Source organism: Pinus tabuliformis, chromosome 1_1 (assembly GCF_031772625.1).
Source record: "Pinus tabuliformis cultivar Carrire ecotype Pingquan chromosome 1_1, CPIR1, whole genome shotgun sequence".
NCBI lineage: Eukaryota > Viridiplantae > Streptophyta > Pinopsida > Pinales > Pinaceae > Pinus > Pinus tabuliformis.
The window spans coordinates 995,573,806-995,591,585 of NC_142297.1; the positions used below are offsets into that span (position 1 = coordinate 995,573,806).

At 39.5% G+C, this 17,780-nt stretch overlaps 2 protein-coding genes across 2 annotated transcripts; one reads left to right on the top strand and one right to left on the bottom strand.

Annotated features, from left to right (window-relative positions):
* Positions 1 to 1,779: 1,779 nt before the first annotated feature.
* LOC149217929 (uncharacterized) lies at positions 1,780 to 2,822 on the bottom strand. The gene is made up of 2 exons (XM_089390411.1): positions 2,564 to 2,822; positions 1,780 to 2,285 (listed from the first exon to the last, which is right to left on the bottom strand). The coding sequence occupies exons 1-2, from the start codon at positions 2,820 to 2,822 to the stop codon at positions 1,780 to 1,782; spliced, it is 765 nt and encodes a 254-aa protein (XP_089246537.1).
* A 1,446-nt stretch (positions 2,823 to 4,268) lies between these two features.
* LOC149217930 (uncharacterized) lies at positions 4,269 to 10,461 on the top strand. Its single transcript, XM_089390412.1, has 3 exons — positions 4,269 to 6,161; positions 6,359 to 9,372; positions 10,338 to 10,461. Exons 1-3 carry the CDS (start codon positions 4,269 to 4,271, stop codon positions 10,459 to 10,461), a joined length of 5,031 nt encoding a protein of 1,676 aa, XP_089246538.1.
* Positions 10,462 to 17,780: the final 7,319 nt, after the last annotated feature.

The following is a 17,780-nucleotide window of genomic DNA, read 5'->3' on the forward strand; positions in this document are numbered from 1 at the left end:
TTGTTTAGAATAGAAATCTAGATAGAACTTATCTTTACCTTCTACACTTAGGTTTATTTCTTCTGCACTCATTTTCAGGTTAACACTACTTCTATCAAATAGAGAAGATAGGTTTCACTAGCTAGAACTACGAGAATAATAGATTGATTTCACTATGCTTAGTTAAGCTAAGATAACAACAATGAGAGTGAGGCTTAGATAAAGCTAATTAGTCTTACCATAATTGTTAGTTGTCATCATAATTGTTAGTTTTCATCTTGTCCAACCAAATATTATTATCTTTCTAATGATTTAATGTATATATGGCTTCACGTATACTTCCATTGGATTATAGCGGATTAGAGTTTCCCATAGGAATTTACTCAAAATCAAATTGAATTGGAACTAAGGCTATGGAACTGACTTCTTTTTTTTCACTCTATAGAGAACTTACGACAGGCTTGAATGGAACTATAGTTTCCCATAGGGCTAAGGCTTAAGCTAGTCCAGTTCATAGGGAGCTCTACTTAATGTTTGATTTTTCTTTCAAAATGCATGTTTGTGATAATGCCATTTTATAGCTATTACCTTTTTGTACCTTTTTTATTTCATCCATTCCACTTAGATAAGAGTTGTTGGATCAGGGGGGAGGAAGAGAGAGAAAGGAAAGATCAAAAAGAGGAAATAAAGACATCAACTCCTAGCATCAAGTACCAACATCTATTTCTTCTTGGCATCGACTTCATTGACTATTGGGATCGAATATAGGATCACCTATTTTGGAATATGGCTAGGGTACTACTATGCCAAAGGACTATTAGAATAAGGGGTATACTTAGATGGGGACTAAATACTATTGGCTATTGGAATGCCCTAGAAGTTATATAAGATTAGCAATGAGAAGGTTTTATTTGAATTTACGTACCAATCAAATTTTCTTTAGCAATATGAACTAGCACTTGAGACTTAGAGTGTGAAAGTCATAAGATACACTTCTGTTAGTCCTTAGAGTAAGGTTGTCTATGTCCCAAATAGGTACTACTAGCCTTCAACTTTATTTTGTAATTTCCTTTGTATTAGAGTAAGTTCTCCATGGAAACTAGCCTTATAATAGCGTGATGAGTCTTAAGTAGTAAGTATTGGATCACTGTATAGGATTAGCGGAATAGCCTAGTGGATTTTGGATTTACTAGCATTTATTTGCTAGCAGCTATCATAGTAACTAGGTCGATATGAAGAGTGAAAGGTTGGTGATCTCTTGTTTTAAGGGTTTTGGTTCCCTTCGAGGCCTATAAAGCACTAATTCCCCTAATTCCTATCCTACTGTTCCTGAGAGATTATGAGAGACTCCGAGTGAAGTCTAAGTCTAATATAATTTTTTCCAAGAAGGGTCTCATTTTATGAAACAATGAAACAATGAAAATATTAATCCTTAGTTAGTGTAAGAGATTATTAGTTAAGTTTCAGTCTAGGATAAGATATAATAAGAGAAGTCCTAATGCTTCTATTCTTAATCTAGTTCTATCTTCCTTATAGAGTTCTATCTTTATTCTATAGTGTTGTTAACCCTTGCATAAGTATTGTATACTGAGTAATAGATTCCATAGTATTCTCTGGTTTAGGCTGTTTGAAGTATCTATTTCTTCAACCCAGGGAGTGGTCTAGTAGGTGAGGAAGTCACGAAGTTACTCCCAGTTATTTTCATCTCTCCTATCCACCTTTCTCTCCTCTAGGGCTCAACTCATCTAAGCCAAGTATGGGATGGGTAGTATTGGTAGATAGGAAGGAAAGCCCAATGCCTCAGACCTCAGTACTCTCTACTTTTTCCAAAAACAGAACAAGTGATTCAACCCCACCTTCTCTGCAGATATTCTGCCTCAAGCTTTCATGAAGGGCACCCAACAGATGCAAACATTCTGCAGAAGACTTTTGTGCAAGGGTTGTACCATAATTCACAAGATTGATCAACACAGGAATTTCTCCTTCCTCTGCCATGAGACCTCTTATTTCCTCCACAAAGGCCAAGTTCCTCAACACTGCCGACGCAATACCCTGCCCTTGATACCCATTTCTGCATAATTCAACCAGAGCTAAGATTCCACCAAATGTAGAAACCACAGAGGCATACTCCCTATCTATGTGTAGACCATCATTACAATGACAGATCCCTAAGATTACATTCAGCTCAGCATTAATACTCTCCTCCTCGAAGTCAACAGTCAATCCCTGCAGAGCCTCGGCTGCTTTCTCCTTGCACAAAGAAGTTCCAGATTCCAACAACCTAATCAATGGTGGCACAACACTTTCTGCAGCAACACAAGCCTTGAAGACATCAAACTATGCCAGAATCGACACTGCAATAGCTACATATTCTCTGATAGCAACATTATGTGAATCGAGCAAATGCACCAAGTAAAGAATATCCACTCCTCCATCTACCACAAACAAAATATTCATGTCATCCTCCTCCAAAAACTATACAAGAGAAATCAAGGCCTGTTTTTTGAGTTCAGTATTACTAATCTTAAGCCTTGCAAACAAACCCTTGACAAAAAAACTAGGCTGTCCCTAATGGAATCCGGACTTGACACCCTGAAGCCATCACTAGATTCCCTCAACAGTCCACTCTTTATGAGAATATCCAAATCGCATAGATGAAAATTGAGTTTGTTGATGAGCACATCTAGGTCGCTCTGCATCATAAGCTTCCCACTGAACAAAATCTCTCTGCAATGCTTTGCAAGCTCTCTAGCCTCTTGCAAAGTCGCCACAACATTAGTCACAAGCTCCTTCAATAACGAATTCTCAGCCCAATAATTATAACCGTCCTTAAGAATACTCATGATGATCTGATTTAGTACTTTCAACTTAGATGTGATATTATGTGACTACAGGGACACAAATAATTAGTTCAAATAATTAATAGAACAAAAAACACAATAACAATTAATTGCCTATTAAATATGGGTTAATTATGTAGGTGAATAAAGCAATCCATCATGTGAATTTCTATAGTGATGTAACTTGCATCAATATCTTTTCAATGATATCATTCTTCAATGATAGAAATTTCTAGGTTAATTCTGTAGGTGAATTTCCAAACTTGCATCAATATCTTCAACCTACAGAATTTTGTAGGTGAATCTAGGTTAATAGTTATCTTCAACGATAGAAATTTCTATAGTGATAGATTTCTATGTGAATCTTCCAAACTTGCATCAATATATTTTCAATGATATCATTCTTATGGGTGTTCCTATTATCTGTGAATTCAATGCCTTCCAACAATTTTAAAATAAATTTATGATATCCTATGAATCTTCAATCAGACAAGCACCAATTTAATACTCAACACGGTATATAATTAAACATTTCTATAATGAAAGGGTTTCATTGGAGATTCCATCTCTTCATATATTTAGGAGGCACTTTAGTAGATAATTATCTTTGCATCACTACTTGGGAGTATATTATCATGAAGCTTGAAAACAAACTAGCTAACTAGGAATTTTGTTCTATTAACTTGATAGCTTGACTAATTCTATTGAAAACTATTCTTCAAGCATTGTTTCTCTATTTGTTTCTTCCCTTGAATTACTCAAGAACATTGTAAAGGCTATTTGCATTCTGCAACATGCCTTCCTATGGGATGGGGAAAAAATAAATAAAATACGAGAACTGGTTATATGGGATCATGGAATTTTCCTTTCTAAATTAGTAAAAGGATTGGGTAAAAAGAAATGACATATTAATCTCAATTCTTGGTGAAAAAAATTGGTGGAAATAACTTCAAGGTCATGGTGCCTTACAGACAAGGATATAAAAGAAAAAGTTTGTGTTAAATCTTAAACAACATGATGACTTAAAACCCTATAGGGAGGCTTGGGGAGGAAGGTTGGAGGATGGCGCAGGGTTCGATCCTGAAACCCTAGGCCGAGGGCGTAGGTGTCGTAGACTGTCCATCTCACGTCACGGAGGTACGGGGTGGACTGATGGCAGACCCTCCGAGGTTAGGCGTTTTCAAGGTTCCCTAGCAATGAGACAGCTGGTGCGGAATTTCTTTTTGCCTTTTCTCGGTTAGGTCTTGGGGTTTTTTTCGCTGGTGGTTTGTGTTGGCAGTCTTCTCTGGGGGTTCATCTCTGCAAATAATGTCCTAAGGCGGTTTTGGAACAACAAAATCCAAAATCCAAAAACAGACTTCTGCTCCCAGGCGGTTTCAGGAACAACATTTCAGGTAACGAGGTTTTTTTTACTGTGAGGTGTCAGTTTCTTAACACAGTTTAGTTACCATGGTGAACCATAATGAGGCGGTGGATCTAGACCCAGCCCCAGAGGACATTCTTTCGGTCTGGGGTAAGGAGATAACCGAACAAAACATTGACAAGTTCTTCGGACAAGTTGGAAAATTCGCATCGGCCACCTTTTCTGAGGGAGGACCTTGGAGCATTAATCCACCAAAGGGTTTGCTGGAGGAGAGTCTGAACCTGTCTGGTGCATTCGACAATAGCGGCGGGCGCAAAGGAGAGTCAGGAGTACGAGCGGAGGAAAGTATACTGAAAGAGAAAGGTCTCCACGATGGTAAGTTTCTTTCCCCCACGAAGGTTTTCAGCCCGTCTGGTGGTCTGGAAGACATTATTAATCTAAAATCCAGTCAAGGAGTATGGAGGCCAGTAGGGGGTTTCCAATCTTCGGAAAAGGAAGCTTGGGAAAAAAGCAGTCTCCTGGCTGTAAACAGGAGCCATCTCTCAAAAGACCGGAATGACGCCGGCCCGAGTACAAAGGGGGTTTCTTCGGATATTGGTAAGGTTTTAATCCAGGGGAAGGATGACCAAACCCTCGACGCTGCAAAGGCGGTAGAAAAGGGTTGTCAGTTTGCAGGCAAAAATGGGACCCCTGTAGGAGTTTCGAGCCCTATCCATTCAGGAACGGACGATAATCCCCCAGCGGAAAATGCGAATGGAGCCCAAAGAATACCAGATATCTCAGTCTTGAACAGAGAAGGAGAGCCGGATTGGGAAAGGGACGGGGAAAAGAGTAAGAAGGCGAAGCACTTAAAAAAGAAAAGGATAGCAGGCAATTTGTTGTTGGGGATGGACGTCCAAGTAGAGGACGCCTTGGAGGTGGCGGAGTGCACGCTGGTGGGTCGAGCAAGAGGGCGGCCCGTCTCTGGCAAGTTCCTACGGCTTTGGGCGGAGAGTCAGTGGAAGGATACCCCGGCAAAATCATTTACAACGGCTACACTGGTCAAAGGGTGGTTCATGATCAGATTCGACAGCAAGGAAGCCATGGAATGGGTCGAAGGGAGAAATTGGGCGTTTGGGAAACGCCCAATTTTTTTCAAAAGGTGGTCTCCTCTTTTCGACGCGTCCAAGGAGAAGGTTGAGGAATTCCCTGTCTGGGTAAGGGCACCTGGTCTACCCCCATTCCTTTGGGTTGATTCCGTGTTCACCTCTATTGGGAACCTCCTTGGTACGTTCTTGGAAGCAGACAAGTCCTTCCTACACACCCATGAAAGAGCAGTGGCCAGGATTTTAGTGCGATTAAACCCAAATGAAGGACTTGCGGAATCGATCAACTTGCAGTACAGGGATTATGTCTTCGAACAGCTGCTGGATCATGAACTCCTACCCTTTAGGTGTCACCGATGCCATGAGTATGGGCATTTTGCAAGGGATTGCCCCTTGGGGAGACGCAGAAGGAGGCCTCAGCAATCAGATGAGCAGTGGATTGGTAGCACAAGGAAAGATATGAAATCAGCGGAGAAACAAAGATCAGAGGCTAAGCCTATGGAAGGAATCCAAGCTCAGGAAGAAGAAGCCCTGCCTCTGATAGGAGGGGACCCGGTTCAAGCAGCTGAAGATCCAAGTGGCGCTGAGATTCCCGTCCGAGACACAGACGCCACCGCTAGTGAATCACCCGGTATGAAGTCAGACCCACTAAACTCTGTATGCATTTCTGATTCAAAAATTGTTCTCTCGTCTAAGGGGTCTCCTCTGATTACAAATTACATGGATGATTCTGTAAATATTGAAATAATTACTGCTGCTATCCCATCCATCGATCTGAACTATGAAGCTGTTTCCATTGATAATCCGGTAACGAGTGTATCCACCCCTGTGCGTCCATATAACCTTAGATCTCTCAGCAAAAAGCCTGATATCTTCCCCGATTTGATCGAGCCGGTGGGTGGTTTGGGTCCTTCATCGTCTAAAAGTTCTATTAAAAAGGGTAGAGGAAGGAAGACAAACCTGTCCAAAGCTCAAGTCAAAGCCAAAATTGATGTGGCCAATGGCAAGCAAATGTTGATCCCTGGGGCGCTTAGAGCAGCAAAACCCCATGAAGCTGTTATAAAATGATCTGATTGTCATGGAACTACAAGGGTTTAGCCAGTAAACCCAAAAAACTGGCTTTGAAGGAATTAATCTCTCGCTATAATCCAGAAATTGTCTTTCTCCAAGAAACTTTAGGCAGGGGTGTTGACATTGAATCAGCCCTCAGAACTTCTTTTCCGGGGTGGGTTTTTGTAGCCCTTGATGCTGAGGGTCACTCGGGTGGGCTTGCTATCGGATGCAGGGAGGGCAGACTGAAATTGCTAAACCATTGGGGTATGCCAAATATGCTGGGTTTGGAGGTTTTATCCCCTGAATTCGATTTCCCTTTTCTGATCATCAATGTTTACAGGCCATGTCAGGCAAGGGTTGCCTTCTGGAATGCACTCCTGTCCAAAGAACTGCTTAAAGGGAAAAATTTGATATTAGGAGGAGATCTAAATTTTTCCATAGGGAATGCGGAGGCATGGGGTCCCTCAGCCAGAGAAGACCCCCTAATAGACTTCTTTGCTAATGCACTTCTTTCCCATAAGCTGATAGATGCTAACATTATAAAAGAAAAACCTACATGGAGAAATAGGAGAATAGGGGAGGAAAGAATAGCAAAAAGACTGGATCGCTTTCTAATCAGTGATTTGATGGTTGCAAACATTCCTTTGTTCAGGCAATGGGTGGGTGAAGGGGGAAATTCTGATCACTTCCCCATTCTTTTAGAACTTTCCAAACCCCCCCCAAAACCTGTTGCTCCCTTCAAATTTAATGCTTCTTGGCTGCAAGAAGATTCTTATAATCTGCTTTTCAGAAATACTTGGAGACATCTAGGTAGGAACCCATCGGAAAATAAAGGGGCTCTATTTATGGATAATCTAAAAAGACTAAAGAAAGCAACCTTGGAATGGGCCACAGACAAAAGGAAAAAGCAGAATGAGGAATTGGCCAAAATTAATGCGGATCTTCGTGCCCTAGAGGATCCTGAGGCAGATGCTTATGCTTCCCAGGAGTCTAAGGAAAGGATAGTAGCCCTTGAGGAGTCTCGAGCAAAGATTTTGCTGGACAAAGAGGAAGAATGGAGACTTAAGAGCAGGGCGATCTGGCTGAGAGCAGGGGATGAAAACACAAATTTTTTTCACAACTATGCAAGAGGCCGGAAAAATGCAAATACTATTTGGAAGCTAAAGGATCCTGAAGGCAGAGAAGCCTCGTCTTTTGAGGCCCTGTCAATCATGGGGAAAAATCATTTTCAATCCTTGTTCTCAGATCCAGGAGGGGTTTCTTTAACTGAGATCATCAAAACAGCTCAAGCTTTCCCCCGTTTTGTGGAGGGGGAGGAAGCTGAAGACCTTTTTAGAGAAGTGACAAAAGCGGAAGTAGAAAGTATAGTTAAATCCATGGCAAAAGACAAATGTCCGAGCCCGGATGGCTGGACTATTGAACTTTTTATTCACTTTTTAAACTTGATTGGGGATGAACTAACGGAAGTGGTGGAGGAATCAAGGAGGAAAGGAGAGGTTCATCCCCCTTTTAATGCTACTTTCATTGCTCTTATCCCCAAAAAAGAAGAACTGGAATCTTTCGAGGACTTCAGGCCAATTTCACTGTGCAGCTGCATCTATAAAATTATTGCAAAAACCATTGCGGTTCACCTGAAGCCGATTCTTTCTAATTGCATCTCTCTTGAACAATTTGGCTTTTTAGACGGTCGTCAAATTCACGAAGCTATAGGGGTGGCACAGGAAACCATACATAGTATCAAGAAATCAAACAAGAAGGGGGCTGTGTTAAAAATTGACCTGTCTAAAGCCTATGACAGAATTAGTTGGGTTTATCTCAGGATGCTTCTGACTCATCTGGGCTTCAAGGTGGAATTCATATGCTGGATCATGGGGTGCATTTCAAGTGCAAGCTTTGCAGTTTTAATAAACGGGGATGCTTCCCAATTCTTCAGAGGCCAAAGGGGGTTGAGGCAAGGATGTCCTCTCTCTCCCTTACTTTTTCTCCTAGCTGCAGAGGGACTCAGCAGATTGATATCAAATGCCAAAAGAACAGGTTTGATTAAAGGTTTGGAAGTTGCTGTAAATTTGTTCATTACTCATCTCCTATTTGTAGATGATATTTTATTATTTACAAATGGGAGTTTAAATGAAATAAAAGAACTAAAAAGTCTGCTTGACCTGTTCTTGAAAGCTACAGGGCTTCAAATAAATTCAAGGAAGTCCCAACTAATATTGGAGGGTTTCAACCGACACGAGGAACTTCTGATTTCTTCTTATCAGCCTTTTGAGTCCTGTAATATGGATTCTCCGTTCAAATACCTTGGGTTTTGGTTGAAACCACACTCATATAAAAAGCAGGATTGGAACTGGCTGGTGGCCAAAATTGAACAAAAAATATCCCATTGGAGCTTCAGGTGGCTATCTCGGGCAGGCAGACTAACCCTTGTGAACTCTGTTCTTCAGGCCATGCCTGTGTTCTGGGCAGCCCTAACATGGATCCCGAAAGGTATTCTGCACAAGATCAAACAACTTTGCAGTAGATTCCTTTGGTCAGGGTCAAAGGAGGATTCTGTTCTACCTTGGGTGGCATGGGACAAAATCACAAGGCCAAAAGACTGGGGTGGATGGGGCATAAAAAACCTCTATGACTTCAGCACCTCCCTGGTAGCAAAATCTGGATGGCGAATAATCAATTCTGAGAATTTATGGACTAGAGTCATAAAACGCAAATACATTGATCCCATGCCTTTAGAAGATTGGATAAGAAATCCAAACAAAAAAGGAAGGCATTCTTCAGTGATTTGGAAAGCCACGACAGAGGCTTTTAAGGTCATAGAACAGGGTCTGGCCTGGCATGTTGGAAATGGCGAAAATGTGAGGATTGGAAGAGACCCCTGGGTGGGATGTAATGAATCCTTCGCTCTATCCCCTGACCTGTTGGCTCACTTGGATGTGAAGGGTATTTTTGGTCTTAATCAGATTGCAAATATGGGTTCAACCATTTGGGGTCAAGCATGGAAATCAGGAGAAGATTTGGGAATTGACCCCTTGTGGATAAATGAATGGCGGAGGTTTCTTCAGGAGCTAAAGAGGTCAAATGTGAGATAACAGGACAGGCCTGACCAATTGGTTTGGGCACATGCTGAGTCCGGATCCTACTCTCCAAAGGCTGGGTATAATTACTTAATGAAGAGAAAAGGGTGGGATCTTCCAGCATGGTGGGTAAAACCTTTGCTTAAGCTGAAATGCCCAAAAAAAGCAAGATTATTTTTTTGGTGTGTGTTAAGAAAGAAAATTCCTACCTGGGATATCCTACAATCCAGATTCAAATAGGGCCCAGGTAGATGCCCCTTATTTTTTTCAGACTCAGAATCCATTTCTCACTTGTTCATTGCTTGTCCATTTGCAAGGAAAGTATGGGAAGAGATGAAGAAGTTACTGGATAAAATGTGAAATGGGAGGGGGAATCTTTTCTTTCAGCATGGGAATACTGGTGGAACCACTACTCAGAGAGAAACTTGAGGAACCTTCCCCCTATTATTTGCTGGAGTATATGGATAGCAAGGAATAGAAGCATCTTCAGAGAAAAGCTCACTCCAGCGGAAGTGATCGCTATCCAAAGCTCAGCCATATTATCTAGTATTTCGGAACCCGAAGAATCAAGGAAAACTATTCCCAGAAAGGAGGAACGAATCATAGAGGGGATCCCATGGGCCTTTTTCGACGGGGCTGCTCAGAACAACAATACGGGTGCTGGGATCATTATCCATTTAAGTTCCTCACACTCTTTAAAAGCCTCTGTGGGACTAGGTCCCGGTACAAACAATTTCGCCGAACTGTCTGCCCTTAAACTTCTTTTATGCTGGCTCATTAGCAGAAATATCTTCTCAGTTCAGATCTTTGGGGACTCACTGAACGTTATAAATTGGGTAAATGGAAAATATAGATTCCAAAACTATATGCTGAGACCGCTCATGGAAGAAATACAAATTTTAAAACTCCAATTTAATGTATTCTCTATTGAACATATTTACAGGGACATAAATGAAGAGGCAGACAAGCTTTCTAAAGAAGGTCTGCAGCAAGCTGTGGACTCGTGGAGAATAGTTGAACAGATGCATGATCAGATCCGTGTGTCGGATCTCCCTCCATACACATAATCTTTCTTAGTATCAGCTGTTTTTTTTTTCAGTTTTCTCTTTGACAGCCGCTTTATTCAGAATCGGAACTGATGTAAATATTGCTGTTTATTTTACTGTTTGTGGACTACTTTTTTAGGATCAAACATAAAACTTTAGGGTGATATACCGTGGGTTGTTTTCCTCTGCACAGGAGACCCACGGTTTTTTTGAATATGGACAGGAAATCTCTTGTAAGATTTGTCTAAGTAAGGCAACGAACCAGCGACGCAAACAGTCAAGAACATGTTTTCTTTGGTTTTCATATGACAGTTTTGGTGATACACAGAGGAGACTGTTTCTCACTCGCTTGGGACGGATGTAAAGTCTCAATACCACTGAGGCTTCTGAATGTTAATTCATATGCTTGTAACTTTTTTATTTCTTATAAAAAAGTTCGTTTTTTTCCTCGAAAAAAAAAAATAAATAAAAAATAAAAAAAATCTTAAACAACATGGTATTTTAAGAATGAGTAGAAATAGACCTAGTTCTCTAATTTGGAATTTAGATTGTGACAATAGACACCTTATAGAGGAACAATGATTTCAAAATGTTAGGGATGGATTAACAACATTATTTTGGGATTATTCTTAGCTGCAATTTCCAATATTGAGGGAAAAATAAAAGATATAAGTACTTCAAAATACTATGTTGATCCACATGAGAAAAAAATGATTCCATTATTGGAATGAAATTGGCCTTGACAAATGGTTCTCATGGATACCTAAGGATCAAAGGCCACCTGCTAGCATGGAATTTGACTGGGATTGATTATGGCAAGAGTTGTCATCAACAAAAATAAAAATTGATAACATCATGGATAAACATCAATGGGAATATTTGTTAGGTGGGTATTTTACTATTAAATAATCTTACAAGCTAATAATAGGGTTACGAGATTCCCACATGGTATTTGGGTAAAAAATTGGAAGTGAACCCTCTGTCCAAAATCCTCTCTTTTTTGGTCAGCATTAGCTCGAAGAAATTTTTTAATCTAGGCTAACTTTGTGAAAAGAGGATTTCAAGGGCCTTTCTTTTGCCATCGTTGTCACAAAAAAGGGGAAAATGTAGATAGTCTCCTTAACGCTTGTAAATTTGTGACATCCTTATGTGATAATTGGGACAATCCCTTCAAGTAGCTTGGCATAATCAAACCTAGCTTGTTTGAAAGACACAAACTTCAACTTGTTTACCAATATCTTACCACATTCAGTCATAAAGTGGGATTCTAAATTGTAAAAAATAGAGTCAAAATATTAAGGTTAGCCCGCCAACATAAATATGAAAGCATAAGGGTATCCGAATGATATGATAATGATCTTATACAATTATTAAGGTATTACAAACTCATGTTCATGGATGTGCCTATGTTACTTTATGTAATGGATCGATAAGATTGCGAAATACATAGACAATGAAGCAGTAAAAGAAACATAATATAAAACACAGATAAATACAAAAAGTTTAATAAGGAGTTCACCCAACACTCCTAGGCTACATCTCCTAGTCTAGCCTTCAGTGGTGACCTCTCTATTATGTCTTCAAAATAAAGTTTTACAATAGTGAGCTCAATTTGAGTCTCACACAATAGATAAAAAAACAATAAGGCTTTACTTGGATCGCCCAAGTCTCTTCTGAGTACACAGTCTCTCCTCACTGACTCTGTGTCTCTGTTGCTCTATCTCAGCACTGCTTGCCTCTGTTTTCTCTCTATCTATGGTTTTAAACCCAACTGGAATTGTTTGCTTGTTTCACCTTCTCAAGCTCTCTGGCTTCTCAACCTCTGTTCGCTCAGATCCCTTTCTGAGCATTAGCAATTATTGCTAAATGCTTCCAGTGTTGGTGACCACCTGTACTATAATGAAATGGGTCATCGGGCCTTTGAAATTCCCAAAATTAGCATTCTTTATTTACAAAGAGAAATACACTAAAAACCATGAAAATTCACCAATCTGTCATGTTTTGGATTTGAAATGTTATACATTCCATCTTATAACTCTTATCGGGTCTGCCTTTACACCGCTTACCGCATCTCCACCATTGATCTGAGAGATCCAGATCCAACGGTTATGGTTCATTTCGGGTGACGCTTTCGTACGGGGTTAACTGCCTGATGAGGGTGTTTTTCTCTCTCCTCAGCCTGGACACGTGGCAACCATCGTATGGCATCGAGCAGAGCCTGGCCCAAATCATTTACTGCCCATGACCTACCTGAAATCCTACCTGTTTCCTTTGTATTAAAAAATACATTAAACACTAAAATCCCACTCATATCGGACTTGAAATAGTATTCAACAACATTAATAAACCCCTTTGGGTCTGTAATATCACATCGGTGCTTTATCCCTTTTATTTAGTTTGTTTAATGAAAATGCGATTTACACTAAAAAACCATTGTTTCTGGACTTGAAATATTATCAAATATAGTCCATAATTTTATTGGGTCTGGCTATCGCAGTCATGGTTATTATCGCCCCCACTCCATTGAAATGTGCCGATGTGATATTGCGATGTGATTGATCACAATTGCATATCGTACACACCTCAGGCCATTGTAAGCGCTCCTTTGCATTTGCTAATAGCGATACTGCGATGCAACTTGGGCCGTTGATCTGTGCGCTTGATCGATGGTCCTCGTTGACACCGCTGATCTCTGTCGCGCATTCCTTGTGGTCTCCATTGATAGCCTCCCTTTGCCACCATCGATTGTGATTCGCCGATCGGATCTAGACCGTTGATCGGCCATATTCGACGGCTCCGATTCAAAGTTGCTCTAAACTGCCGATACTATGTTTTTCAATGTTTTCTCTATGTTTTTGCCTCCTGATATTGTTATTTGCCTTCTTTAAAGGTTTTTCTTAGGCGATAGTTTTGAATGTTTAGAAGATTTTTAAGACTTAGAGGGTTTCTAGGATCCATTTGGATCATGCCTTCCCACTGAAAAAGGCTTTTGGACCACCAAAAGTTGGTTTTTAAGCATCAATCAAGTGAGGATACAACTTCCTCACTTGTTCAATCTCTATCCATCTTGCACTGCTTGGTTTTGAACCTTTGAGTCTAATTCTGAGGTACTCAACATCCCCTCTGTGCGTAGTTCTCACCTTCCTGTCTAGAACTGTATCTTCCTGCAACTCATTGAGATATTCAGGCAATAGATCATCAATAGAAGGCAACTGACTTTGCTCTTTGGGATCTTCAATCAATGAAGGTTCAAATAGTCTCAAGTTCTCTGCATTAACTACTGAATAGATGTGCATGTAAGCTGGAAAATCAAGGCGAAAAGAATTCTCACCAATTTTCTCAAGTATCTTGAAAGGCCCATACCTTATTGGCTTCAGCTTCTTACCTTCACCTTGCATTTTGTCTTTGCTAATGTACAGCCGGACTTGATCACCAACATGGAATCTGTGCTCAATTCGATGCTTATCATGTCTTGCCTTGTACTTGCCTTGTCTCTTTCTCAGCTGTTCCTGCACTGCCTGGTGAATTTCTTGGATCTGTTCAATGAACTTGGTTAGTTTTTCCACATCACTGTGTTCATCAACTACTATTTCTTTACTAAAGACAAAATCCAAGGGAGACCTTGGTGTAAAACCAAAACAAGTCTCAAAAGGAGATCTTTGTGTAGAAGAATGTTTAGCATGGTTGCACATAACATAAATGTTCATCCTAAAGCTTCAGATGCTTTCTGTAATAGCTCCTGAGCAACTGGATCACTTTCTTGTTGACCACCTCTATTTGGCCATCTGTTTGTGGATGAAATGTTGTGCTCTTCTTCAATCTGGTGTCCATTAACTCCCATAGACTTGACCAAAAATTCCCAACAAATCGGGAATCTCGATTAGAGACAATAGAAGTGGGTAAACCCAAAATGAACCCATACATGTTGAAAGAACAATTTTTTTGTTTGTTCAGCTGTAATATGCTTGTTACAAGGTATTAAAATACACATTTTGCTGAACCTGTCCACAATAACATATACATAATCATGACCTTTTCTATATTTTGGAAGTCCCCCAACAAAGTCCATGGAAACACTTTCCCAAGGATGAGAAGGAACTGGAAGTGGAGTGTATAAGCCTAGTTTTCTATTGTCAGGCTTGCTTTTAGCACACATGGTACACCCTTTAATATATCTAGAAACTGTTTCATGCATTCTTGGCCAGTAACAGAATCTTTGTAGCTGTGAAAATGTTTTACTTACACCAAAATGACCTGATATTAGATAAGTATGTGCTTCTCGGATTATGTTAACTCTTTCAGTTTGAGGAATGCATAACTTTCCCAAATGATACAAGAGTTGGTCCTTAACATGATAATCCAATTCTTCTACTTGTTTGCCATGACTTAAAGTTGCATATACATCTTTAAAATCTACATATTGAGCATATTGTTCAATGTAGCTTTCGTGCAATACTAAATTATGCTTAAGTATAGTAGATGCATTTATAATTGGTTCGGATAACATATCTACAACCTTATTGTGTATGCCTTTCTTATATCTTATGACAAGATGAAACTATTGTAGAAACCCCATCCACCTATAATGTCTTGATTGTTGCAATTTAGTTTGTCAGTGTAAATATTGAAGTGGCTGATGATCAGTATGTATAACTATTTCTTTGCCCAATGGGTCATGTTTCCACGTTTTCACACTCTGCACTAATGCATACAATTATTTATCATATGTGGGATAATTAACTACTGCAGAATTAAATGTTTTAGAATGATAACATATGGGTTTACCATGTTGCATCAACATTGATCCCATGGCATAGTCACCAACAATCTCAATCAAAGGTGCTACACTAATCTTTTCTTTCAATCTCTGGCAATGCTAGTACTGGTGCTACACTAATCTTTTCTTTCAAGGTGTCAAAGGCTTTCTTCTGCTTTCCTACCCACTAAAACACCTTGTTCAATCCTGTTAAAGCATGTAAGGGAGCTACAATCAAGGAAAAGTTAGCAATAAACCTTCTCCAATATTGTGCTGCTCCTAGGAAGCTCCTAACTTCTGTCACATATTTGGGTTTAGGCCAGTTCACAATGACTTCAACCTTAGAGGGATCTATCTTCAATTCACCACCCCCTACAATATGACCCAAATAATTCAAGGATGTTTTGCCAAATTCACATTTTGATAATTTAACATAGATATTTTCTCTTTTCAAAAAATCTAGAGTCTGCTTTACATGCTTCAAATGTTCTTCCCATGTTTTACTGAAAACAAGAATGTCATCTAAATATAAAATTACAAAATCATCAATAAAAGGCCTGAGTACATCATTCATTATTCTCATGAAAGTTGCAAGAGCATTAGTTAAGCCAAAAGGCATAACTAGGCATTCATACAACCCTTGCTTTGTTTTGAAAGTAGTCTTCCATGCGTCTTGTTCTACGACTCTGACCTAATGGTAGCCACTACACAAGTCCAACTTGGAAAAGTAAAAGTAAACAACTTCTTTCAGTTGATCTAATAGATCATCTATGTGAGGAAGAGAATAACGATTCTTGATTGTTATTTTATTCAGTTCTTTGTAGTCAATGCACATCCTCCATGAACCATCTTTCTTTCTCACCAAGACAATTGGAGATCCGCATGGTGATGTGCTTGGCCTTATGAACCCTTTGTCGAGTAGCTCCTGTACCTGCTTCTTGATCTCTGCATTCTCTAAAGCGGATAACCTATACATTCCGATGTTAGGCAATGGAGCATCTTGCTGCAAATGAATATCATGTACAATTTCCCTTTTGGGTGGAAGACCTTTAGGTTCTTGAAATAGGATATCATATTCTGAAACAACTTTTTCTAAATCAGCTTTTTGTTTAGCATCACAACCTTCAAATACATTGGTTTTACTCGGGGCCTTTTCCTTTACAACCATTAGTAAAAATTTCTTGCATGAATTTATAGTTCTTTTCATCTACCCTGAGTTAATGACGGTGTAGTTATTTTTGAGTTGATGAGCTCTTACAATATATTCGATTCCATCTTTTGTGAGTTGATACTTATTTTCAGTTCTATAGAAAATGGCTTTTCTATCATACAAGTAAGGACTTCCTAACACAATACCACATATATCTAAGGGAACTATATCTAACTCAACCTCATCTACAAAAGTTGACCCAAAAGAAAACCTAAGTTTACATTATCTAGTCACTTGTAGCTTTCCTTTATCACATACCCAACCTAATGGATATGGCTTCTTGTGAGGTGTGGTTAGTAGTTCCAACTTCTTTACAATTGCTTCAGAAATCAAGTTTACTTGTGAACCATTATCAAATAAAGTATCAATCTTTTAATGCCTGGAAATAACTCTAATATGAAAAAGCTCATGTCTTTTCCTCTCATTTTCTTCATTATCAATAGATTGTGCAGAATTACTAGTAGATGCTTCATGATTTTTACCTTTTATACGTACAACTGTGACTGTTGTTTCATCACGTGAGTCTGACCCCAAATCTTTTTGAATAGCAGCAACAGTCTTCTTCTTCTTGCCATTGAACTTCTTGGGTTTTAGCTCTGGATGCAAAGACCAGTAGTGTTCATCATAATGTCCAACCTTCTTGTAGTGAGTACATGAAGGTTTGTCTCTCTGTATAGTGTTTTTCTTCCTCTCTTTCCGTTTCTACTTCCTCTTTTCCTTGTTCTTGCTTGCAGTGGGTTTTGATGATCCCCCAACCTTTGGGTTCACATTCTTGCCTCTAGCCTCTAGATGTGTAGCCTAAACTGATACCTCATCTATGCTAGTAGGGTTAAACATGAGAATGGTTTGCCTCAAATAGTTGTGTAGACCACCTATATACTTCAACAAAGTTTCAGGTGAGTTTAGAGAAATGCCTAGAATTAAAGCTCTTTTTCTAAATTCCTGGGTATCTCTTTTTACACTTTGCCCCTTTAATTGGTGAAGAGTTTGCCAATTCATCATTGCTTACTGCATATAAGCTAGTGGATAGAATTGTTTTTTAATGGCAGAAACAAATTCGCTCCAGGTAGAAAGAATTTTACCATGCTTCTTCAAATCAGCTTGTGTCCTACTTTCCCACCACACTAGGGCAGTTCCTCCAAGGCGAAGGTTGGCCAGCTGAATCTTTCTCCTTTCTGAATCGATGTTCTACACCCTGCAATATATATCAATCTATCTAATCCAGTTATCTAGATTTTCTGCATTTAATTCTCCATCATATATTGGCAAATCAAATTTTACATCTAATTTAATCAAAGGGCTAGAAGGAGGTGTTGATAGAGGAGGCTCTTTTCCTTTCACTTTTCCTTCTAAATGGCCATCTAGAAGAGGTTC

Excerpts from the sequence above, each read along its gene's own strand:
- LOC149217930 (XM_089390412.1), top strand. The coding sequence starts at position 4,269 with ATGGTGAACCATAATGAGGCGGTGGATCTAGACCCAGCCCCAGAGGAC. Across the intron at positions 6,162-6,358 it reads TCCCCGATTTGATCGAGCCG|GGTTTAGCCAGTAAACCCAA; the intron begins GTGGGTGGTTTG and ends TGGAACTACAAG. Across the intron at positions 9,373-10,337 it reads TGGATAAATGAATGGCGGAG|GGACATAAATGAAGAGGCAG; the intron begins GTTTCTTCAGGA and ends ACATATTTACAG.
- LOC149217929 (XM_089390411.1), bottom strand. The coding sequence starts at position 2,822 with ATGAGTATTCTTAAGGACGGTTATAATTATTGGGCTGAGAATTCGTTA. Across the intron at positions 2,286-2,563 it reads TGATGGCTTCAGGGTGTCAA|AAAGTGTTGTGCCACCATTG; the intron begins GTCCGGATTCCA and ends GTGTTGCTGCAG.